Below are 24422 nucleotides of genomic sequence, written 5' to 3'. Positions count from 1 at the left end.
GTCCAAGACCCCTTGTCGACCTCCACCAGTTCTGTAACATGACACATTCCTCATGAGACTCATCAATTCGCCTCCATAGGCAGAAGCAGTAAAACGCCGAACCTGAGATTCCCGTCTTCATGAATAGAGGCCAGAGCGCGCCGCACTCTTCCAGCTCACCCTCGTCAGCACCAAAGCACGGTATCCAAGCGTAAATAGCATCCACAGATGACGGGAGACAGGTAGTATCTCACTAGAGCTTTCCCAGCTGAAATTTTGTGTACCGTTGTTGTTACATTGTCATCTTAGTATCCCCGTTTTCCTTTTCACTTTCACTTGGCGCCAGCGTCTCGCTTCGCACCGTTTCGCTTCTTGACCCTCCATCGCGACGTTCAGTCTCCATTTTCTCAATGGCGAACACGTATTGCTGCTGCGTCTGTTGCTCGTCATTCCTTCTCCGCCCAAGTTTCTCGCACCACCCTTCGGCGCTGACCAGAGTATCATTGACCACCCGGCTAACTTGGGTCATCATATCCAGTCCCTCTTGGGCCAGGACCATGACTCGTCTCCCGCTCTTGGCGGCCTCGGATGCGTTGGGGTAGGCCGATGGGTCTTCGCCTTCCATATTCGCCAAGCTAAACCGTTGAGGTAGACTTGTAAGATGTCTGTGAACAAGATCTCGAGCGTTTTGAGGCAACGCGCCACCGGCATAGTTGGACACTATCCCCACGACGTGCTTCAGGGTCTGCAGAACATCGGCCTTGAGGGCCGCAATGCGAGCGGAGAGAGCTGCTTGCCTCCTCTCTTCCTGCGTTTGAGTCATGTTGGCAACAGACATGGTCGGCGGCTGTTCTCCAGGAGTAAGTCCTTCATCCCACCTCTCGAGAAGATTCCTCAAGTTCTGGATAGCTTCGCCCAGGTGGCCGTTCGCCCAACGTAGCCAGCTCAAACAGTATTTCAGACTTCTGATGGACTCGTCGCTCATGGCAATACCCAGGCCGCTGGTTGACACGACAAGCTGTTGTCGCCAACCTGGTGGGGGTTGACGGTCATCGCGGCGCTGAAGCAGGACTTGTTGTTCACTGTAGGGAGGTGAGCGGTCGCCATCATTGTAGGCGGGAAGAGTTTCGGAACAAGTCATCTCAGAATTTGGTCGGCGCGTGCCGTCAGGGGCAGTATCAGAGTAGCCCTTCTCCACGTCCGAGTTCTTCATTGGCGATCTCCCGTCACGCTTGGGCTGTAATGCCCAGCGTAGCCCAGCTTCCGCACCTGATATTCTGGCCATAGTTCCCGCGATAGGCAGGCCCACGTTTCTCTCAGTCCATTCGGCGCCGGGTATGTATGACTGAGTTGTTTTATAAGCAGATAAGGAGCCATCGATCAGTGGTCTCGTCCATGGATACTGGCTGGTGAACAGTCGTAGCAGGGGTTCAGACTGGTGGTCGTGAAATGTGGTATGCGTTTGCACGAGCGTAGGGGGCTGTTGATGGGGCTGTCTCGGGGAATGGAATTCTAATGCGACATGTCAGTGGTGCATCCTAGCGCATTCGCACAGCGACCCTTACTCTGAGAGAGGTTGTTGAGTGTCTCTGCAGCTTCCATGTCTTCGATTGACATGCCAGAGAGGACACTACCCGCCCTGGTGGATCGATCGTCAGATCTCATCATGTCGATGTCGATGGAAGCGGGTTTTTGCGAGTCGGCGGAGGAGCGATGGGCAGAGAGAGGAGGGGAGAACGGTGGAGGTACTGCATAGGGCGGGTTTGGCGATTGGGAGTCCATGATCGGTTGCAAGGGCGTGGATAGTGAATGTCGCGGCTGGACTTAGCGGTGATGGGCGAGGGGTGACGGGGGCGGTGGTCTCTGTGAATGGAGAGATACTCCTACATGGTCACCGGGGGTCAAGTATGGTCAAGTATACGCAAAATGTCTGTGTTGTGCGATGTGTGGCATAGAGAAAGCGACACAGCATTTCCGCTAGCTACAAAACAGGACCCTCGGCGGTGGTGGGCATGACAGCGGGCTCTGGTGAAAGTGCGAAAAGGTGATGATGAGGATCTACGGGAAAGAATGATCACATGCTCCAACTGGGAATTGCAAAGAGCCGAGCGAACTGCAACTCTCCTCACTTAATCTGCGCTCCCGATTGGTTGACGAGGCTTCGGCCGCCCTGAAGTCGGGCGGATGCCGCCCGCAGTTCCTGACTCCTGGGATTTGGTGCTTTTCCTGCTGCTTCTTTTCGTTTTCCACACTTTGACAGGAGTAGACTCAGAGGGTCAGTGGAGCGAAGCTGCGTGGCTGCGTGTGTGTGCTTCGGGAGGGCCAAACGGCAGGACAACTACTCCGTACCCATGACTACGAGTTATCTCATCTGCGCTCCATCGCCATGTGCCATACTCCGTAAAGTCTCTTGGATCCTGCGACCTCTTACCTCTAGCATGTGCACCATATGCCCGCCTTATTGCCACTGCACATGCTCATGGTTGTATCATCTCCTTATGTCATCTCCACTGGCTCCAGTTTATCTCTTTGCGATGCAGGCAAACATGTGCTCGATTAATTCCTGCTCATCTCCGATCCCCAATGATTTAACTGAGCAGAGGCGGCTAGCAAATTAGCACGGACCAACCGGCGAATCGTTGATCCGGTGTCAATGGTGAACCTTTACTCCGTAGTGGGTGCCACTTAACCCCTGGAGTGACCTCTGTTTCGTATAACAAGCACACGGTATGGATGACACGGTTCGTCACGGCGCAACATGGCAGATCGATATACATGTCCTCTACCACGAGGAACCCCGCCGTCGTCGGCATTTCGTGCTCGATTTTCTTGAAATTCTCCTCCCTTCCATCTTTGTCGCTTTCCAAGCCGTAATCTCAGTTGCCATGCGACCATTCCAGTACCGGAAGCCGCGTGACATCACCGACTGTGGTGGAAAGCAAAGCAAGAGCTTATACAAAGTGGCTCGCTTACGCTGCTCCATATGAGGTGGCCAGCACTTGCTGGACCTTCACATCGAGCGCAACAGCGCTTCCAGGCCCTCGGCCTCTCAGTCCTTCGAGCTAACCGGCGACAATGAGTTTCCAAACCCACTAAAGCGACCGTACTTTTTCGTGTTTGGGCGAGCGCAGTTCTTGATTTTGGAAGCGTGCAACGCCGCGAGTTCTCCTCCCAACGCTCGAAGCTGTGCGGGAACCCTGCCCAGGAATTTGGGCCAGGAGCGATGGCAGTCGGATATTCGTTCCATGGAATGTCTATGAGTGGTCTCCTAGACTGGGAGTTTGAAGGATTTGCCCTTGAGGACTCTGGTGGGGAGACGTTAGCAATTCTCTCTCAATCGCCATCTTTTTGAGGAATCCAGATTCCTCCTCGTGCTCCATCAAGACAGTACTCACTTTGTGTAATAAACCCAGAAAAAGTCCGAGTACAACACGGTCTGAATAATTCCCGCAACCACTGCGATGGGGTCGAAATGTCCATTCTCGGCAAACCAGCGATATATCCAATTCGGAATGTAGAGAGCGCGATAGATCCCCAAGGCGAAGAGGTAATGAGTGGTGATCGTCTCGGCCTCGCCCGTCCTCTGCAGCATGAAAAGTTGCGGTAATATAGCCACCGACTCCAGCCAGATGGAAAACGCCCAGAGGATTTCTGGCAGGCTGTAGCGATATGGGAAGAGGAGCGCGAGGACCGCGCTTCCTCCCGTAAGGTACGAGACGCGGAACGTGTCGAGATTCGGGTCGTGCGTGGGTTTGTAGTCATTGAGCATGACGTACAGGGTGTAGGCCGAGGAGGAGAGAAAGATCAGTTTGAAAATGGTGTTCCACGCGCTGTCGGTGAAGGTCCAGAAGAGGTCTGCATAATCACTGGGTCAGCGACGGCGCGCGACGGGGAGTCGAAGGGCGCTCGTACCAAGGTACCGAGTTACGTAGACCAGGAAGTATAGCGCTTGGGTTTTGAAGGATATTCCTGAGCACGACTGTTTCGCCGCCCGTCAAATTAGTCCCAGGCCAGGCGAGAGGTGTTCGAGAGGGCATGCAAGGCCAGACATACGTTCGAGACCTTCATCTTGTGCAGCAGGATGAATATCGAGACCAGGTGCGACAGGTCCGCTGCACAGAGCATTCCGTCAGTGACACTGCGCGCCATGAGCATGTTCTATTCGCGGGATCATACCAAGTAACCGGAAAAGATTCATAGTGGGCAACTTTCAGCAAGGAGCCAGCAGCTGAGTGCTGCGCCGATTGAGGATGTGTCCAGCAGCAGCCGGCCCCCGGGTCGGTAGTGTGTGTATGTGGAGTGTCTGGCGGACGCGTCAAACTCAAGCAAAGTGTCCAGGCAAGCAAAGGATTGAGCGCTGAGAATGTCTGCAGTGCGATCGTCGGATGGGAGTGAAATGTAAGATGCTGATTGAAGATGCGCAACATGCCACCCTGTTCAACAACTTTTTGGCCGCAGGAGGGACGAGACGCGCATTCAACGGCCGTTCCTGATTGGTCAGTGGGCTATGGTCCCTGCCCCGCTCTCCGTAAGCTCCGAGTTGGAGCTTCTCCTTTTCCTCCCAGCCTGCTTACCTAGTGTGTTCCGTACACGCATTCAATCGAGGCTGTCCGTGGCTATCTTTGATGTGGCATTCGCACAAGCGCGACTCGGCCTTGATCAATTCGGCAAGCAGCTGCCAAAATTCTGCTCCGCTCGCGTCCCGTAAAAGGAGACATAGGTACTCCGTACTCCATACGAACTGACAGTCCCTAATATTTGAGCCTCGTGAGCCAGCCTCGCATGTAAGAAACACTTGACACTCCATTCACTTCCACTCTGTAGGTTCGGCAGTAGGTATATCAAGCACATTCCAGTCACATTTACCCACCAGTAGTCGTCATATACATTTGAAACAAGCCTAAAAGCTGCCACAATCTCTCAATGGCATCGGGTCAAACTAGCACCGGGCTAGAAGGCGTGCCAGAGACGAATTGCTGCAACAACACCACCCTTCGACTTCGAACCCACGCCAATCATTCCACCGACCCGACCCACGACCAAGCGACCAACCGAACGAACGTACCGTGCGAAAGGTGCCATAGTTTGCCTACTTGACTTGTCAAATCGGCGTTCATCAGGACGTGATTTGGGAGTAGACCGGATGGTTGGCCACCACCGGATATAGCCCAGTGGAGAAATCTATCGCGACCTTCTGTTCGAAAAGAGGTTGCGGCAGAGTTTTTATCACCGTTGGCGGATGTATTCCTGAAGTAGAAGTGAATGTGCCTGAAACTTCATTTCTCGGCCAAGAGCACATCCAAGTGAAAAAGAAGAAAAAGACAAGCACGTGTTTCAAAAGCATTCTACATCTCTGACTGGTCGGCTGGCGACTCCCTCCTCTGTGTGCCTGGAAGCTGCATACCCTTGCCGGTGACTGTGCCATCCAGGACGACACAGTGTGCCGCATGCTCACGGTAGGGTTATGCGGAGGACTTTCCAAGCAATCCTACCACTCGGCAGGATCGTGGCAAAGATGCGAGACATCATCGGCTTCTCCTTCCGAGGGTCAAGGGTCGAGACTCAAGCCATGGTCAGCTTTGCAAATCGGGCCGCAATTCCATCTTCCTCATGCACACCGCATTTCGTGAAGCCTCCTGGAGGTTATGTTCAGTGGTGGCTCAAGGTTTTACGATTTAGTAATGAGTTATGAGTCCGTTGTTCATAAAGTGGACCACCAAAGCTGTTCGGTCGCTACTTCTGTAGGCGTCTGTTTGTCATGGTCATGCAGAGGACTGCGCAACTGCTATCTCCTTCGAAACCCATGCCCGAACCAACCAGGAACCTAAGACTCGGCGTCTCCACGTGGCGTCATCTTTCCCACTCGAGACATTGCGCCCAGCTTTTATGGACCAATGCCAGAGATAAATCCGAAACCGAACAGCGCCTGTATTCCTTCCAAGTTCCTTTCGTTCCATATGGCCTGAAGCATTCATTCGTCATCGTGACAACTGTGAAAGACTTTTCTGTATTCCTCGCCCTGCGCCTGAAGTCCCAAAACGATATGATCAACACGAGTGATCACCCGAAGGTTGTGCGGGAGGAGGCCCTAAAAAAACGGTGCCATGGGGAAAGTGCGCAATCGCCAGGACCTTCAGCCCTGCCGATTCAGCCGCGGAAGCAAAGAAAGGAGATCTCATGTCCTCAAATCACAACCCCGCCTAACCCTTTAGACATACGCCCCAAAGGTTTCATCGAGATAGAGGCGGACTGCGTCATCTGAAAGGCACTGCCAGGTGGCACAGCTCAGCTTCACATGTAATGCGCATGGACTTTGCCGTCGTATGTCGATCTTGTTGAAACATGCCCATGTGGCTGGGATAACGATGATGAGCTAAATCCATTTGAAGTCCCATTGGTAGTCCCGTAACCGCTGAGAGAGGAGTAGTGAAGACCTGGTGGATTGGCATTGGTACAGCTCATGGGCATTTGTGACATCGTGTTGTACGAGTCGTGGCGACTGATAGTATTCTGCGTGGTGGTTGGAGAGACGTGTGCGCTCTCACCCTGTGGCTGTATTGGTGTCATCCAGCGGTTCTGTTGTTGAAAAGTTGGGGTGGTCTTGAAACCGGCCGTCTGCAAAGGCAAACTGGCAGTAGTCGCTGTGATCCCGCCGACCCTCAAGTTCTTTCGTGAACCGGCAGACGAGTACGTCTCCGGAGACTGGATCTCTATGTTTGCTTTTGGGCTTTTGACTGACTCTGGCGGCGAGTTGCGGCTGGTCCCTCGTCTCACCTGGCAGGTGGGACAAAGCTTGACGAAGCGCGAGATGAGTTCTTTCGGCACCCTGGGTACGCATGGTTAGCATGCCATTGCCACTCCTTTCTCTGTCTAAGTCCATACCATGAGTATACTTTTCTAACCTGTGCAGAGGTTTTGTCCCGGCCACCATGCTGGCATTGTTTGTGTGCTTTGGTCAGAATCTTGAACAGTTTTTCTCGTACCGCGACTGGCTTGCCTTCATGGCAAATTTTCTTGAGATGCTGTGGTGAGTTAGCGCCGTGTTCCCGAACCGATTACAGTGACTTACGTCCGGTATTTTGCCCTCCTTCGGCTCGAGGGTGAACATCTTCTTAACCCAAAATCTAGGAGGCGGCATCAGTAAATCAAACCCTCGACCCAGATCTAGCCTTGTCTTGATAGTTGAGCAACGGACCTGAACTGTGCTGATTCTATTGAGGTCGTCTTCTTGTCAATGAGAACATGCTTGATGTTGGCGGCTCTGCGGGCATGGATCAAAGCTTTGTCCTGTTTCTTGGGCGATAAGTCCTGGACATAGCTGAAGTTGCTTTATCAGCACTACCTTCCACAACGACGCACGCAACTCACCGTTTCATCAATTCATCAAAATCGTGTACATCTGGATAACCATCGAGAGGTGGGACAACCGGCTCGGATAGCATCGTATCTTGATTTGGTGAATCCTGGCACTCTGTACCATCCATGGAGTTGTAGTCTCGTGGAGAAGCAAGCCGCTGATGATGCGACGAGGTTCGGTGGGATGAAGAGCTGACGTAGTGCGACGGATAGGTACGGGACTGTGAAGGTAGAGTGGGGGGAATTCGTGTGTTTGCAAGAGAGTAGTGAAGTTGATGCCCAGAGGTGGTAGGCATATAGAGGGGAGTCGTCGACGTTCCTTGACTTGGAGCATAGCTTGGTGAGTATGTTGAACATTGTGAATTGACAGTCGAATACTGAATCTGACCATTGCCATAGAGGTAGTTGAGGCCGTTGCCATTGGAATAATGCGACATCGAGAGGTGCTGATTATATGGAAAGGAATTGTAATCCTGACTGCTTCGTGGCGCATACTCGGTCATTTCTGGAAGTGCAACACCTGATAGAAGGCCAGTCAAACACAATCGAAGCGGATGAATACAGGCACAGCGTTGGGACCACGGAATCTGTCACTGCTGTCAAAAAGGAAGGAATATGACAAGTTCGAAGCTCGCAGTTGCTGCTGTGGGCCCGTTTTCGCCTGTTGCAGAGCGTTGCGGATACCTCCGTCGACGCAAAGGCACGGGAAGGGGGAAAGAGGAGGGGAAAGGTGGTCCAGAACAGTAAAGCTTTGCTCAAGGTGCAAAGTCGAGGTAGCAGCAATGGGGCGGAGGAGTTTTCGAGGTGAAGAAGTCAAAACGACCAGTTGATCAGCTTCTGGACATGAGGTCGAGAATAGAGTAGAAGGTAGGATAAGATGTTGAGGGATCAACTACAGCAAGGTGCGAACTTGATATCGACACAGGTGGTCCACTAGACCAGGGTAGAGGCACAACCTGTGTGCTGGACAGCTCCTCACTGCGGCAGGGATTAGGGGCCCGCCACCGTCCTTGTGCGGAGATGCAACCAAAGGTGAGCAGAGCCAGACAAAGACAGAGACCTGCCTAAAGATGAGAGGGATCCGGGAGCGGGGGAGGGCGAGGCGAAGATGGCAAAGCGGAGTGGGCGTAGCAAAGGCTCGTTCTGGAGGGGATGCACGAGGAACATACGAGGCGTTACTCATACCAAAGGTGGCGAGGCTTGGTCACTCGACGCGCTCTGTGGACCTGGCGGGATCAAACTTCGTCTCCGGTTGCCTCGACTTGGATGCTAGCCTCGCGACGGCTGTTCGTCTCCTGCATTTCGTCATCGGATCGTGCCGTAATCGCTTCCATGGGAGTGGTTTGCCTTATGCACATCATAGGCGCCTTTGAATTCTGAAGGCTGCCATCGTCTTGCACCAGGACCGTGCGAGCCAGTGGAACAGAAAGGCACGTTCAGCCTCCGTTTGGTGAAGTGTGAGATGGTTGACTTTCCACAGAGGCATCAACCTACTACGCTGGCAGCGTTTGGGCCGGCAACCGTACACTGACCAGGGGTTTGGGCGCTCAAGCAGAAGCTACCGCAGCCCGCTCAGCTTGGTATGCACTAATCCTCGATGGCGTGCCTGCGTCCATGCAGGCTCAACGGTCCAGCTCCTAGGATCCAATGCATCAGAACGGCCGCCTTGGATCGAGGCCGAGACTACTAGCCACATCCGGACGACTGTACACGAGGTAACTGTACCTGGTACGTCGATCATGGCGGCCGGACCAAGGAGTCTTGGTTAAAGGTCTCCAGATTCTCTCAGGAGCCACGCTGATTGCACTGACAGGGGTGCACATAGGCTTGTGAGACGTCCGAAGAGGCGTAGATCCAGCGGGCTCTTGGAGCCCGCACTCGGCAATCTCATCGTAGTCCGTGATTACAGGCTATGGTAGCGTACCCGTTATATCATGAGGGACATTGGTATGGAGTAAACGACTTGATGCCATGAATACCACGTACCGAATGCGCTACTGTAGCTTGTGTGTAGCTTGTTTGCTCTGGGCCATGGGGAGGGAAACTGCGCATTTGCGTTAAGTCCAAAGTGGCAGCTGGTGGCAGCTCGATCTAGGCAAAGTCGCGATCTGCATCACGTGAATGTCATATAATCACGTGACTATGCCTCCAATCCTATCTGTCCTCGCGGTGTACTGTGCAGAATGTCACCGACACATCCCCTGAGCACTGCGCTCGACATTCACGTCGAAGATTGCACTGCACTCAGCCGACTCACACGTTCGTTGCAGAATCTCGCATTAGGGACGTAATTCATGCTGAGATCTGCTCCCAGCTTCAGCCTGAGCTCACATTTCCCAGATCAAACATCGATGGGCGGCTCACCGTTCCTGCTGCGAGTTCGCGATGAGGCCAGCTAACACTCTAGACAGCAGCCAGGGTCAATCGCTCTTGGTAACATTCGCCCGGTCGATGCACCTGCGGCCTTGGAAGAGCCACGCCGCTTTGCTTCCAGCCTGCCCTGGTAACTAACGAATCCCTGTCACTGCAGCTCGGTCTGCTTCCCGGAGGCCAATGCCGGATCGCTTCTGTTTGCTCCAATTACCAACCACTGGTTGAGGTACAGAGGCAAACAAACCATACCACGCGACCTTCAGCAATCCTCATCATGTCCATGTCGTGGAAGCCTTTTCCAACCAAGATCTTCCGGCACCGGGTCGACCACCTACATGACAAGATCTCAGCCGTGCTCTGCCCAGAGGCCTTTCGTTGTACCTGGTGATTGCCTATCGGTAGCAAACACGCATATCCCTGTCACCATGGAGCCGAGTACATTGCCCATGCTTTGCCCAATTTTAGGGGGCCCGACTCGGACTTGCCACTGTGACCCGCCACGTGGACAGACGCCATCAGCAAATGCCGAGTGCGAGAGCTTCGTCAACAATTATATCGGGACAAGGTAACACACAACTGGCTTACCTGTGTTCCCTCACAAGACGATCACGATGATTGGCCTGCTTTGCCTGCGCTGATCCGGTGGTGTCCACAATTCCTGTCGCAGATGTTGGGTACGGCACAAGTCGGCGCTCTCTCACTCACATTGGTACAGCTGTCAAAGATCTTCTTTCCCAGATCTTCATCTCTGTCGTGTGTGTGGGGTCAAGCCACTGTCTCAGCCTGATACTATCTTTCTCTCCCTACTATTCCAGATACAGCTGCGAAGTTCGACCCTTTCCATGCCGTCCATCTGACCGGGTGAAGGAGAACTGAAGAAGACTCGGCGTCCAGAAACGAGCAGTGTGTCTCTCAACGTCAACGATCTCCCTCACAAGGGACCGACCAGCGTAGGTCGTGACCGCATTGTTGTCGCAGTACATGGGCTGGAGGGATCGTGTCAGTCGCACAGCTTGACGCTGAGACTCACTTACTGCTTCAGCGCCCGCTTATGGTCTCCCTCTGCAGCCCACGGCGAATGAAAGACTCGCTTGCCTCAGGGTGCCCGCTCATTGGCTGGTGGTGGGCGCCCGAAGGCTGGCTATGCCGCTGGCCGCCATACGTCTGGGACTTTCCTCATATGAGCACCCTGCGCCTTGCTGAGTGACAATGCTGATTGGTCTAATGTACCAAGTACAGGATGAATATTCAGGAGCGGATATCTCAACTATATGACACCTGAACGTGCATGTCAGGAGGTGTATTCACTCTTCGAATGAACTCCACACAGCTGATGACCACAACCATACCTGTGGTAGACCGAAACGACGTCACCCTGAGGCATCATGGCTCAGCGCTTCGGCGCGCAAGTCATGCAGGGTCGACAAACTGTCTGCGCCGGTCTCCTCAGGGCGCATGGGCGGTGAGGTGACGGTCTCTCGACTGTTTTGCGGAGTACGGTCCGTCCTACATCTTCAATCGTCATTCGCTAAAGGACCTCTCCTATCTGGGTCCGTCTGCCTTTACGCAAATTTTCGCTGCTTAGAAGCTGCCCAAATAGGGGAGGCTTGGTCTAATTTGGGCTGCTGCACTCCTCGGAATCTGCTGCTGGATTCGTTCTAGACAACTCGATCTGACTGTCGAGGTTTGCGCCTCCGAGGCGAATCAGTCCCCTGTCTGCTGCCACGTTCGAAACCCAAGACCTATGGGAGTGGCTTTCTATCAATTGCTCTGAAGGGTTACCCTACCTCTGTCCCCAGCTGCGGATGCCCATTGTCTGTGAGCTGTAAGCAACCCCCGGGGACAGTTGTACACAGGATGGCCAGAGCGACCGCACGTCACCAACACAAGCCGAGCCTTCAGGAGCCACAGCATGGTCGGGCCTCTCCGATTTCCAATGATCCTCTGCTCGCGTTCCTCTACTCGGCGTTGTGGCATGGTACAGAAGCAGTTGCGGTGCAAAGGACGCCGACACCGGCGGCGGACTGAGAGCAACGAACGCGGCAGAAGCACGACATATGCATTGGCAAACTTCCAAGGGCAAACAAAGCATTCTAGGCATGTGCACAATTCCATCTGACAACCTCAATATGACAGCCATCAAACTTGACGTTGTGCTGGGCGTGACTTACTGCCAGTGTTCAGCGGTCTCGCCCTTCTTATCAGTGTGTACGTAGGCTGACTGTTATAGAGAACTCCCGCCTTCGCCGCATACTCGGACAGAGTCGATAAGCCGTACCGGAGAGACCTTTCCAACACTACTCATTCACCCTTGCAGAGGGAAACCCAGGAAGCAGCATCAGCACCGACCCAACACGGCGTTCCTGTGCCTCGCTAGCGCCTTTTCCTTGCTCAACATGCCTCGTTATATTCCTCTCGGTGGTCTATTGATTCGAGCACCATCAATCTCGGGGCTCTTTTGCCATTGCCTTCCCTCGGTCTTGCAGGTCTTCCTAGGCCTTGGTCGGTTGGTCGGCCATGCCTCTGGTGGCAACTTCTGCCCGAATCTCTCATACGCTTCTCCGGTGTCATTCTAATGTCAGCCAACGCGACGATTAGCAAATCCTCCATGCGTGCTCATTGACCTCAATGTAGTCCCTATATGCGAGAACAACCCGTCTACCTACCACATCCGGGTATTAATTAGACGGATCTGTACCTTGTCGACGAAGTTCTCCAGACAAGAAACTGAACAACGAGCCTCGGGCCTTGCCTGATCACTACTGCTGGATGAAGCAGGAAACATGCTTTATGAGACCCAGACCTGAGTCCATGGCGAACATGTCTCCAGAGAACGGTGTGTTACGGAATCAGTGTTTTCCTGTGAGCTTGAACAGGACAAGAAACCTTAAGAGAAAGCTGCACCTCCAACATTACGAGTGTCATACATTTTGTCCGGCGTCGAGAATGGAAACACAGGGCAGCTGCCAAAACCTTTTGCGAAGCCAGGAGCCTTCCCTTCCGAGATATCGTGGAGATGATGCTGTATATTCTTCAGACTTTGAGCTTGAAATGGCCCAGAGAATGCTGTTAGCTGCGTACCTCCCGCCTTCGGCCTCCATGAATGCTTGCGTTGTGAAAAATCAACCTGCAGCCAGCAACCTGCAATCCATGGTTAGCTCATTCTTCCGCCACTCTGCGAAACCCACTCGGCAATATCCCAATGGTCTGCCACATTTATGACATCCTCACCAGCGAAGAGCATGAAGTAGGCAATCAGGAAGAAAGGCAGAACCGCCACAGCGCTGAGCACATTCGAGCACCATGGTCCGCGACATTGGCCACTAGGAAAACCCAAGGACCCTCACTGGCAGAGCCCAGGAGTTGTTTCTTGTTACGACGGGTAATGCTCATCGTACAATCTAAGGTTTGTAGCGAGTAAGCGAGGCGAGGGTGCGGGATACATAATTGTTGAACCTCCAAGTTTGAATGAGCGTGAATTCAGCTGGCTTTCCCACCAGCAGCACGTTAATTTAGGTTTCTGAACTTCAAGTGAAGGTGAAGTCATCTGCTTCCCCACCTCGTTTTATGTTCGGCTTGCGGGGTAAAAAGTGCAAGTCGAGTCTCGGCGCGTTGACATGAGACATTAGATGTATATATCACTTGAAGCTTAACAGATTTCCAGCACCCCTTCGTATAGCCACATTTATAAACAGCCATTAATCGCCGCCCTCGGATTATACACACACCACATATCGGCTGACCGTAATCCGCACAGACCTTTGCCTGGCATGACCTCGCCTGCAGACCTCCCACTCCCCACCAGCGTCTCGGGCTCGCACGACCAACATGGCTCCCTCTCAGACCTGCTGCCCTCTCACTTCACCACCCTGGTAACAACATGGCTGGCCGAAGACACCCCCTCCTTCGACTACGGCGGCTTCGTGGTCGGCTCACAACCACGCACCGCCCAACTCCTCTGCAAATCCGCGGGCGTCCTGGCCGGCGTGCCCTTTTTCAACGAAGTCTTCCGCCAACTAGACTGCGAGGTCCATTGGCACTACAACGAAGGCCAGTTCCTCAGCCCCAAGGATCAGAGCGGCAGGAAGATCAAAGTCGCGACGGTGACGGGTCCAACGAGGAAGCTGCTCCTGGGCGAAAGAGTCGCGCTGAACACGTTGGCGAGGTGTAGTGGCGTCGCGACGCGGAGCCGCCACATGCTCGAATTGGTGAGAAGTGCAGGCTACAGGGGGACTTTGGCGGGGACGCGGAAAACCACGCCGGGCTTCCGCCTGGTGGAAAAGTACGGCATGTTGGTCGGCGGGATTGACGGACACCGGCACGACTTGTCGTCCATGATCATGTTGAAGGATAACCATATCTGGGCCAAAGGGTCGATCACGAACGCGGTCAAGGCCGCGAGGGCGGTCGGCGGGTTTGCGCTGAAAGTCGAGGTCGAGGTCCAGTCGGAGGCAGAGGCCGATGAGGCCATCGAGGCGGGCGCCGACGTGGTCATGCTGGATAACTTTGATGGCGAGGGGCTCAAGGTCGCGGCCAAGAACCTGAAGCAGAGGTGGAAAGAGAGAGGGCGAGCGGATGTGCTACTGGAGAGTAGCGGCGGACTGACCGAGGCGAATGTCGAAGCGTATATAAACAACGGTAAGTGGTATCCGTTCAATCCCAACGAGCAGATACGTACTGCTCTAGCCCGGCCCAGTGCCCCCTTCGCTATCGCTGACCACTCCACCCACCCCAGATATCGACATAATATCGACGAGCGCCGTCCACCAAGGCGTCCCGCACGTAGACTTTTCCCTGAAAATCGACCACTAGCGGTGGTCCGCGCCTGGAGATACAGTACCAAATATCAGACATCAGATACCTATCCACGACTCCTGACTCTCCCCTCCCTCCCTTTCCTTGCAAACGTTACCCTCGCTTCTGCTTCTATTTCTGCTTGGCCCTCTCCCTGCCCAGCCTCCTCATCTCCAACCCCCACCCCACCCAACTGACGACCGCGCTCGCCACGAATACCGGAACCTGCGGCGCCCCCGTCCCAAACTCCGGATCAACCCACGCCGTCCCGGGGTACAATATAGCGCTTAGCGCCGTGACCCAGTAAAGCGCGCCCAAGAGTGCCGCGATCGTGACGCTCTCGCGCTCCGTCATGCCCGTGCCGTCATCGCCCGCGTCCGCGCCCGCAGCCCGCGCGCCCGACGAGCGCGTGATTGAGAATGCCGGCCGCCACGTAAAGTACGCGGTCAACACGCCCAAACACAAACCCATGCTCATGGTTTGGCCGTTGTGGAACCGCGCGTGGGGTGGCCAATTTGGGTTCTTGACGTGCGTGACGTTCCAGTCCGCGAGGTAGGGCGACAGCATTGTATTGAGGGAGACGAGCGTCAGGCAGAGGCGGCCGGGGGTGAACTTGCTGGTGGTGGTAGTGGAGGTGGAGGTGGACATGATGCTGTAGGTATAGCGTTCCAGGGATTTTGGCGATGATGTTTGCAGTGATGGTGGCCGAACAGTGCGAGTAGCAGTAGACAAACAAGGTTTGGTTCAGCTCAACTCGGTGTGAGAGGTTCGATCAGGTAGACGTCCGCATTCGACGACGTCGAAATGATCGCGATACGCCCTGAGGAGATGGAGAGAGTGAGAATAGAGAACAGCCTAGATGAAGTACCACCGACTGTACGGAGTACTGCAACTGTGTGTAAGTTGTTGCAATCTCCTGGTGGCGAGCAGTTCAAACCACGGTCGGGTTAGTCTGTACGACGGCGAGGAAGATGACCTGAAGCGACACCCCAGCGCAATTCGCCTTTGGAAACGGAGCCTTGCTGCTTGACTGTTCTCTGTCCCTAAGGTAAGTTTGCGCGGCTGGAGATTGTAGAATGTCCAGTTCAGGACAGCCTCCTCGGTGCTCTGGGTAACGGTAGCCAAGCGAAGAAGTGTCTTTGGAGTCTCCATCATCTCTTCGATTTACGAGGATGGGATGTTAGCAATGGCACCGACGTCACCAGGCGGAGCCTTACGAGCGCGCTGGAGATTCACTTGCTAGGATAGGTATGTGTCATGTTTCTATCTTCAGGGCTACGACTTCATGTTTTGAAGAGTCTAGTCACCGCCGAGGTACTTATGACTCGGTCCAGTCCAGGTGAGTCGGACGTTGTTCACAGACTATGATTCGGTAATTTGATGAGTCCCGATATCTCGACACACATGGTTCCCGTCCGGGGGATACTGCTGAATTGTCAGGGCTCGGTCATGCCTCTGATTTCGTCCTCTGAACCAAAAGCCCGTGTTACATCGGGTAAGAAGCTGTCTAAGAATGGTATCTTGGGTATCTCAGGTATCACCGCGCTGTAACTTGCTCAACTCAACAAAGAATCTTCTTCAACATCCCAACATCCATCCCGCATGTCCTTGTTCCTGTCTATCGACCGAACCAAAACTCTGGCAAATAATCCTCTGGCAAATAATCCTCTGCTCCCGCTCAACCACTTCTCTACGGCATTACTTAGTCCGAAGACCCTCCCGCTGGTTGCCCCGCCCACCTCTCCGCCAACATGAACTTGAAGTCCTCTTTCGGCAGTGGTGTCTGTGACTTGCCGAAAAGATGTAAACGGCCGTCCTCATCACCAATCACCAGAGACGAATGGTCGGGTGAGAACTTGCCACAGAGTATCTCGTTTCCAATGTCCACAACATCCTGGACAAGGACATCAGCTTGTGAGCGACGGCTATCCCACAGCTTGAGGAACCCGTCACTGCCACCGGTATAGAGCTGGCCAGCGTTGCGAGACCACTCCACATATCTCACACCAACATCATTCAGCTCGCGATCAAGTCCCTGAGCGTAACCGCCGACCGGCTTGCCATGCCTCAAGATATGCACGGGGACTCGCGGGTGGCGTCGATCCCAGACGTAGGTCGAACCGTCGGTGCACGAGGCCGTGACAAGGTCGAAATCGCACGTCACATCATTGATGTCTCTTGCTGTACAGCGGAAACTCATCGTCGGTTGCTGTTCTCTTGTCGAGTATAGTTTCACGACGGAGTGCTCCCATGGCTCTTTCTTGTCCAAGGGATCCGTCACGGCGCCAACGACGAAGAGGTCGCCACTGGGAGACCACGTACAATCGGACACAAACGTGTTGCCTCGGTCAAAGGGCATCGCCACGCTTTTGGCTTCGGCAAACTCCCACACAAGCATGCAACCGGGGCCAAAGGTCCCATCAAGAGTGTCGCTGTCCTGTCCAAAGCCGGCGATCAGTCTGTTCTGACTTTGTCCTTTGCCAAACTTCAGACAGGTAGGAGCATACGGAAATACGTCCATACCCATCTCTCGGAGAGGGCGAACTTCCCGGCAATCGGCAGTGAGGTCCGCGTCGCCAATGAATACGCGAACAGATCTTGTTCCACTGTGAGTGCCAGTAGCAACAATCGTGGTCTGATCTCCAGTTACGTCCATCACTTCAATCCTCTTGTTCTTGTAGAGCAACTCCGCCTTGCACCCAATCTGGGTCTCGTCCTCGACGTCCCAGACTCTCAACTTGTTATCGTATCCGCCCGTGTACATTCTATGGCCGGTTGGGCCAAATCTGACGGCACTGACAGTCGTGTAGACATGCTGCGGCTGACCCTGTGGCCGCTCGATGCGATGCTCGGGCAACTCACGAATCGTCTTCGTGGGAACTGAGCCGTAGAGCAGGTTGCGCGGTCGGTTTTCAGAGAAGTTGCTGTCCTCGTTGACGACAGAATTAGCTGCAGCAGCAAAATACTGCCCATCTGGCGACCAGTCCACTTGAACAATATCACTGGATGCACCCTCAAAGGTGTATCGGAGTTGAAGTTCACTGTGGTGGCCGAGGGGCTGGTTTGGGGTGCGGTTCCGTTTCGATGCCGTGGCTTCGGTTTTGAGACTTTCCCTGGACCTCTTCCTCGCTCGTTTCTCCTTGAAATTCAAGGGAGAGTCCACGGATACTTGGTCGTCGGGGGACAGTGCGCGTTTCTTCCGTGGCATATGGGGCTTCTTCATCATCACGTTTTCTGCCCAGGTATAGCCCAATAGCTTGCACTTGTGACGAGTTTGCATTGACCATTTTGCAGCCATTTGTCCCCAGGTACGGTTGTATCCATATTCTTGATGCATCACTGCTGCACGTCTCCACATGTCGCCCTTCGTCCCCTCCTGTTCAGTCTCCTGGGACAACCTGTAGATAATACTTATCATGCGCTGCTCTTCTTCGTCTGCCCATCTCACCTTCGGAGTCCCCACCGGACTAGTTTTAGGAGGCTGCCCACCAGCCGGTCCGCCCATGTTCGGCTTTGGAGTTGACACTGGAGTTTGGGACGCTGCTAGGTGCATCCGATGGGGCATGTTCGCTGTGGTGGCATCACTGTAGTCTGGTGACAACCCTTCTTCATGATTGATATCGGCCACGGCTTCAGCCTCGTCATCATCCGCATTATCTCCGCGATGCTCCATGTGGCGAAGCGGAGGCTCCTGCTCGACCGGAGCTGAAGTTAATGGTATAGCCGGACTCGGGATTTCTGACCTCTGGGCAGCTTCTTTGTCATGAGCAGCGGCGTGCCGCGAAGATTTGGTGTTCTGCGTAGGTTCGACATGTTCTGTCTCCGTTGCCATATAGTCTCTGCACGCTCTCCTCAGTTGTTTGATCGACTTTGCATGATCGTCTGCCAGGATTTTGGCAAAGCTGGTGAGTGTTCTCAACTTCTGCTTGAAACTGCGTTCGTGCTCGTCGATTAAGCGGGTGAATCTTTGCTCAGTGGACTCTTCAATGACATCTGAACCAGAGTCAGATACGTAGTCCATAGTTGATGGAGCTCTGCTTTGACCATCGGAAAATGAGTTGTCAGGGGAGGCCGCTGCAGGATGTTTATCTGCCATGAGTGTAAACTCATGTAGGCGGGATTGAGTCAGTGAGGGTTGTTAACCTCAAGTCGAAGCTGCGAGCGCCAATGCAGGACAAATACAGAGCGCTAATTGAGGAGAAAAATCGACAGAAGGTCAGCATTGACTTGATGGTAACGAGCCAAAAGGTCACTTGTGTCAAGGTGGTAGCAGAAATAGTGAACGTCGCTAAAACGCGAATTCGCGAATTCCCTAATAGAGGTTGGGGCCAAAGCACGCCCCAAGTGTCAGGACTTCCTAAGCGGTTGCTTCGAGGTGTCTCCAAGCGATTGACCGGTTTGCAGTCGTGGAGGGAGTGCCGTATCGAGAGTGAAGGGGGGAGGTTTCGACGGGTCTAATTCTAGTCGTGTTGTAAGGAGGAATAAATGAACGAACTTAGTGTGTAGAAGGATAGTACAGTAATTAGTGAGCCACTGGCCATGAGCTCAAGCGGCCAGCACCAGAAACAAGCGCCAGCACCCCAGACTAGAGCCGTCCGATTGGCTGAGCTCTCTAGGCTTTTAAGTGCCTCGATTAGGATGCTCCAAGGTTGTACGGAGTACACTGACGACACTGTAATCCGTACGGGGGGTAGGAACATGGAAAAGTACCAGCCAGGACTGAGTTGGAGATAGTAAGTCTTCCGCGATAGGAAGTGAAAAGTAGAACAACAGCCTGGAAGGCATGAGCTTGTCAGACATGCCTTCCCAGCCGGCTAACCGTTGAGACAGCTTGACAAGCCGCCTATTGCGGATGCTCGATAGCAAACTCCGAGTTGCAAGCATAAGCTGCGGGACAGTCGATCCGGCGACAAGCCTGTGTGCAGCGGAAAAGTAGCCAGGTCTCGTGTTGGGGACACACACGACTTCTAGATAACTACAGAACGAAAGACCTTTGGACCCATATGAAGAGCTGGAAGAAATAGGGCTCCTCCTGCTGTATCTTTTCCTGCCTACCTGGGTTACTCGTCCTCCAGTTTTCCATACGAACTCTACGTCAATGCGGCGTGGAGAATTCCCCGCAAACGGGATCATTCCAACTTCAACTTCTGTTCCCAAGCCGAATCCCGGCTATATCTGTATCGCGTCCTAAGTTCCATATTCCACTGCGTGGACTGCACCTCCATAGTACTGTACCTATAGTCTCATACAATGGCCACCATAGACCCGTCACAAGAAGAGGCTGTGCAGCTTGCCGCACCGACCACCACTGGCTCAGGCGAACCCAACACCATACACCTCTCCAGCCCACCTTCTCTCGAAACAATATACAGCCAAATCACCTCGTACCCCTTCCACGCTGATCAAGAATTCCTCTCCGGCTTAGCGGCGATCCTAGGCCACCCTGACACGCCAGCTACGCCAGAAGAACTGCGCCAGAACTTGGGTCTCGTCCTCCAAGCCCGATGCTTCTACCTCTCACGCAAGCTGAACGTTGATCCGCCTATTGATCCGGGGAAATATCTGGAATGGGCTGGCTCGCAAGCGCGCTCGTCTACACCACATGTCCATCATACTCAAGAACAGACTGCGCGCGGTACGCATAATGCAGCGGTCGTCTCGACCGTGTCAGCCGATCCGCTATCGACGCAAACGAGGGGTGCGACGGATGCTCAACGGCCGACAGATGAACAACATCCCGCCATACCTTCATCGCCAGCTGTCTCAACTCCCCCAAACGCAGAAGCCGAGCCACCCTACCCGACCTCGTTCGCTGCAATCGTAGACCTCATCACCCGCAACCTCCCCATCCCCGGCATTGAGGACATCCCACCCACCGTCCTCGAACCCGGGACAAGCAAAGTTGACAAAACGCCGCGACGGAGAAAGCCTTGGGAGAAGGACGCCGACACTCCGACTACTCCTAGCATGGGAGAGGAGAAGCAGCAAGTCACTTCGACCAGTGCAGGGGCAACGAGGTCTGATGAGCGCAAGGACGAAGAAGAGACTGCCGAGTCAAGCGACGCCATGAAAGACAGAGGTATAAATGGGACTGTGCGGTCCGGCCAAGATCAAGGCGTGGTCAAAATGCTGCAACCAAACGCCGTCGCCCCGAGCGGGCTGTTGAGTAACGACTGAGACTGAGACAGCCTGCTCGACAATCATATTCTTCCTGCGAATCCTCGGGCACAACGATCCAGCTGAAGATCGAGCACGAGCGTCTACCTGAATGCGAGATCCAGCGAGGCGCCACGTCCAGGTGGGCCCATGTTTCTGCGGCAGCATCAGGGCTTCGGATATACTGGCAAAAGTGAATAGCCTGTGTGGCCGTCCACTATGCTCTGAACAGACCTTCGCGCCCCGAATACGATGTAGGGTTAGCGGCAGTTCCACGCCGATCCTTCAATTACCTATCGCCAAGTCTGTGATGAAACGGTACTTGACCCGAGCGACGCAAACGGTACTGCTTGCTGGTGTTCCCAGCGACAAAGGCAGGCGCCATCACATTGAGTATCGCGCACGCTGCAACATGCACGACGGGACGAGAGAGACGGCTTTTCACTTGCGCTCCGCCATGTTTCGGGCGCGCGGGCAAGAGCACAAGATAGGCTGTGAAACTGGCAGGCCCATCATAGGCATGTCTTGTGGGCTCACGAAAATCAACGTCTGGAAAGCTCACTTGAAATTGCCTGCTGAATCCGCGCCCGTGAAGCAGTAGCATTACAGTTAACCAGGAATTGTCGCGCTCTGCTGTAGCCACCATCCTTGTGGCGTGATCCTTCATCGCGCACAGCTGGTCAATAGATGCCACAAGCTCAACTACACCATCGTACCAGGGTTCAAGCCCCAACTTCGAAGAAGACGCGTAGCGGAAGATCATACGGAGCACTTGTTTCAGCTATGATGTTCACTATCTGTTACATTTCCCCCATCATCCTGGATGTGTTGATCCTGCTTTCGGAGAATACATGCTTGGTTATTGTTGCCGATCCAGTCACTCTTGCGGCAAGACAATCGTCAAGGACATGATAAGATACACACCCAATTGCCATGAGTGATGAACATGGGTTCCCATAACACTGGTGGTTGCTGAAATTGCCGCCAACAAGGTGCGTCTCCCGTCCCTAGACACCCGCGCGGCCAAGGTCAACCGGGAGTCGTTCGAATCCATGGCAGATATGACACATCCCTTGTCAATATTGAGTAAACACATACAAATTGAATATTGTTGTCTGGTAAGGTCGGAATGAATGTGGACCAGCCAAGAGTTGCAGGCCAAGATATGACACTGACTTCAAACACCGGAGTGGTAGTCTCTCGGCCATTCTCAGTGTCAGTCATCGTCAGTATTCCAAGGTGCAGGGTAGGTCCCCTCTGTTGTAGCGACAGTCTTGTACAATACCTTCAGCTTGACAGAGATGACCAGTAAGTAGATGAGATGTTGAAGTGTGATGCGTGTTCTGGCCGTAGCTTTCCCCAAGTCTTGACTTAGCGGAAGCGCGGCCACTGGTTGCGCGGTTGGCCAGGAGCACCGAATGGGTTGACAACAGCACCTGGACCAGGACGTGTGACTTGGTTGGGATTGCAGCAAAGCATAGCAACTCGAGATCCAAACTTGGAACCACGAAGGGACACCATGTGCTTGCGAATGTGAATGGCCACTTGCTCGCGCTGATGATGGTGAGTATTCATCAAGATCCACTGGATGAGGTAGTTGCCGTACTGGTCGCCAGCAATGTCGATGAGTGGAATGCGTGGACGATCAGGGTGAGCAGTAGTGATCACTCCAAGATAGCGGTCCAAAAACTCCGGTCCACCAATCTTGAGGCACTTCTCAACCACCTTGGAAGCGAACTGGTCAATGCTGTAGCTGTAGGAATTGGCCAAGATATGATCGATGACGCGTCGCTTGTCGGGAGGTGAGCCATGCTCGCACAAGTGCTGGATGCACCAGTTACCGAATTGGCCATGGGCGATGAGGTCGATATTGGCGATGACTTCTTCGATGGCAGGACGCTTTTCTTCTTCGATGCAGTTCTCGAAGATATTCTGGACAACCAAGCTTCCCGTCTCACCCAAAGCAACCTCATGCCACATTCCACGAAGAGCCTTGTTGACTTCAAGCATGATTTGAGGTGGCTCACCACTCCATCGGAGCTCAAATAGCTTTTGCCAGACATGGCAAGCATAGCGGTGGATAACCGTTTCGGGAATGCGGCGAAGCAGTTCTTGAACCATGCCAGCCTTGTGATCTTCTGGGACGGAATCGAAGGCTTTCTGAATAACGTGACAACCGAATGGGTCCATGCTCAAGGATAGGACATTGCCGTGGATGGCATTAGCAATGGCAACGACCTGGTCTGGGGTGCCATGCTCGAAGCAGCGCTGAACGAGGAAGTTGCCGAAGCGGTTGATCATAAGTGGGTAGGCTTGATTGACGATGGCTTCGACAATCTCGAATTTCTGCTCGGCGGTACCAACCTTGAGTTTCTGTTGCAAGAAGATGCTGGCCTGCTGGTCATTGTTGCAGACAATCTTGTCAACAATATACTTCCAGTCGCAGGTCACAGTCTTGTCGAGAAGGCGACGGTAATTCATGGGCTCCAGCGGAGTGACATAGGTCTGAGCATTGACGCCACCAGCCGAAAGCGGCCATGCAAGGCCACCGTTTTGGACACCACCAGGACCAAAATCAGTAGCAGGAGTGATGGGGGTATTGAGTCCTCGCTGGTAGTTGTACTGACCGGGAAAACCGACAGGACTGATTGGTGGCGGTGTTAAAGTGGTACCGCCTGGCGGGTAGCTGCCCAGTTGAGTCATGGGGTCAGCAAGACCTGGATTGATTCTCAGCTGCGCACCGTTGCGTCTCATACCGAGACTGGCGTTCATGCCCAGCATGTCACTGTTTGTTCTCATGTCATAGCCAAGCGGACCGGTCGGACCAGAGAAGTTGCGGTGCTGAAAGGCGGAGTCCGCTGGAGAGAAGGGAGCCCCGTATACACCATTGTAGGCTTGTCCAGAGAGACGAGCATCACGAGAACTGTTGTTCCATGTCGGCCCAGTGGGATTAGTAGACAACAGTTCAGTCATGGAAGAGGAAGCGTTGTTCCAGATCCCACGGCCAGCACGAGGGAAGTCCTGACGATGATCTTCCTGGCCAGCCCAAGCACCACCGACACCACTCTGCGAAGTAAATGGGCGGGCAGAGGCGTTAAAGGCACTCTGGAGGTGGCCGATGGTGGTCTCAGAAATATCGGTGGTTGTACCAAAGTCTACCTCAGAAGGCGGACCCATGGCTTGATCAATGGTTTGCTTGAGGTTGCGGGTCTCAGCAAGCTCTTGTTCCTGGCGAGAAATGACCGATCTAGCCGCCTCAAGTTCTTGTTTGACGCGCATCATCTCAGCAACGTCGATCTTGTTGGTTGCTGCAGACTTGGCAGTGCTGGGCTTGTCATGAGCTGGCGCGGTGGTGGCTCGGTGATTTTCAGTTTGAGTTTCGTTACGAAGTTCCTGCTCTTGCTTCTTCAGGGTCTTGCTCGAATCCTGGAGATTGTTGAGAAGTTTATCGAGGTTGTTCAAGTCATCAGGTTTGCGGGATTTCACCTCGACAGGAGGAGGAGCAGTGGCACTCGGTTTGCGAGCATCGTTGAGCTTGAGACGGGACAAGATGTCTTCCATGCCACCACCTCCCATGGTGTTGGACTCAGATGGTTTGGTGGTGGTCTGAAGAGAAGTCAGCTCGCGGAGACAAAGAGTTGGAATTAAGCACGTAGCATACCTTCTCCTTCTGTTTTGGCAGCTGGATGTTGCTGAGCTTGTCGGTCTGCAAGATATTGTAGGAAGGACGGTTGGAAGTGGCTGAGTGAGAATTGCCAGTTGCA

At 53.8% G+C, this 24422-nt stretch overlaps 8 protein-coding genes across 8 annotated transcripts; 2 read left to right on the top strand and 6 right to left on the bottom strand.

Moving 5' to 3' along the window:
• Positions 1-271: 271 nt before the first annotated feature.
• A1O7_05120 (uncharacterized protein) lies at positions 272-1761 on the bottom strand (the record flags this gene model as incomplete). Its single annotated transcript, XM_007759130.1, has 2 exons — positions 272-1491; positions 1545-1761. The coding sequence occupies 2 exons, from the start codon at positions 1759-1761 to the stop codon at positions 272-274; spliced, it is 1437 nt and encodes a 478-aa protein (XP_007757320.1).
• A 1486-nt stretch (positions 1762-3247) lies between these two features.
• Positions 3248-4134, bottom strand: A1O7_05119 (ER lumen protein retaining receptor; the record flags this gene model as incomplete). Its single annotated transcript, XM_007759129.1, has 4 exons — positions 3248-3284; positions 3375-3834; positions 3892-3958; positions 4033-4134. 4 exons carry the CDS (start codon positions 4132-4134, stop codon positions 3248-3250), a joined length of 666 nt encoding a protein of 221 aa, XP_007757319.1.
• A 2386-nt stretch (positions 4135-6520) lies between these two features.
• On the bottom strand, positions 6521-7463 carry A1O7_05118 (uncharacterized protein; the record flags this gene model as incomplete). Its single annotated transcript, XM_007759128.1, has 5 exons — positions 6521-6805; positions 6882-7001; positions 7049-7103; positions 7175-7297; positions 7348-7463. The coding sequence occupies 5 exons, from the start codon at positions 7461-7463 to the stop codon at positions 6521-6523; spliced, it is 699 nt and encodes a 232-aa protein (XP_007757318.1).
• A 6015-nt stretch (positions 7464-13478) lies between these two features.
• Positions 13479-14520, top strand: A1O7_05117 (nicotinate-nucleotide diphosphorylase (carboxylating); the record flags this gene model as incomplete). The annotated part of the gene is made up of 2 exons (XM_007759127.1): positions 13479-14346; positions 14444-14520. The coding sequence occupies 2 exons, from the start codon at positions 13479-13481 to the stop codon at positions 14518-14520; spliced, it is 945 nt and encodes a 314-aa protein (XP_007757317.1).
• Positions 14521-14634: 114 nt separating this feature from the next.
• Positions 14635-15150, bottom strand: A1O7_05116 (uncharacterized protein; the record flags this gene model as incomplete). The annotated part of the gene is made up of 1 exon (XM_007759126.1): positions 14635-15150. The coding sequence occupies one exon, from the start codon at positions 15148-15150 to the stop codon at positions 14635-14637; it is 516 nt and encodes a 171-aa protein (XP_007757316.1).
• Positions 15151-16204: 1054 nt separating this feature from the next.
• Positions 16205-18523, bottom strand: A1O7_05115 (uncharacterized protein; the record flags this gene model as incomplete). Its single annotated transcript, XM_007759125.1, has 1 exon — positions 16205-18523. The coding sequence occupies one exon, from the start codon at positions 18521-18523 to the stop codon at positions 16205-16207; it is 2319 nt and encodes a 772-aa protein (XP_007757315.1).
• A 1229-nt stretch (positions 18524-19752) lies between these two features.
• Positions 19753-20679, top strand: A1O7_05114 (uncharacterized protein; the record flags this gene model as incomplete). The annotated part of the gene is made up of 1 exon (XM_007759124.1): positions 19753-20679. The coding sequence occupies one exon, from the start codon at positions 19753-19755 to the stop codon at positions 20677-20679; it is 927 nt and encodes a 308-aa protein (XP_007757314.1).
• A 1350-nt stretch (positions 20680-22029) lies between these two features.
• A1O7_05113 (uncharacterized protein) lies at positions 22030-24234 on the bottom strand (the record flags this gene model as incomplete). The annotated part of the gene is made up of 1 exon (XM_007759123.1): positions 22030-24234. The coding sequence occupies one exon, from the start codon at positions 24232-24234 to the stop codon at positions 22030-22032; it is 2205 nt and encodes a 734-aa protein (XP_007757313.1).
• Between the last annotated feature and the right edge of the window lie 188 nt (positions 24235-24422).

Source organism: Cladophialophora yegresii (assembly GCF_000585515.1).
Source record: "Cladophialophora yegresii CBS 114405 chromosome Unknown aczIN-supercont1.3, whole genome shotgun sequence".
Taxonomy (NCBI): domain Eukaryota; kingdom Fungi; phylum Ascomycota; class Eurotiomycetes; order Chaetothyriales; family Herpotrichiellaceae; genus Cladophialophora; species Cladophialophora yegresii.
The sequence above is the reverse complement of the archived record's forward strand: the minus strand, read 5'-3'. Positions and strand labels throughout refer to the sequence as shown.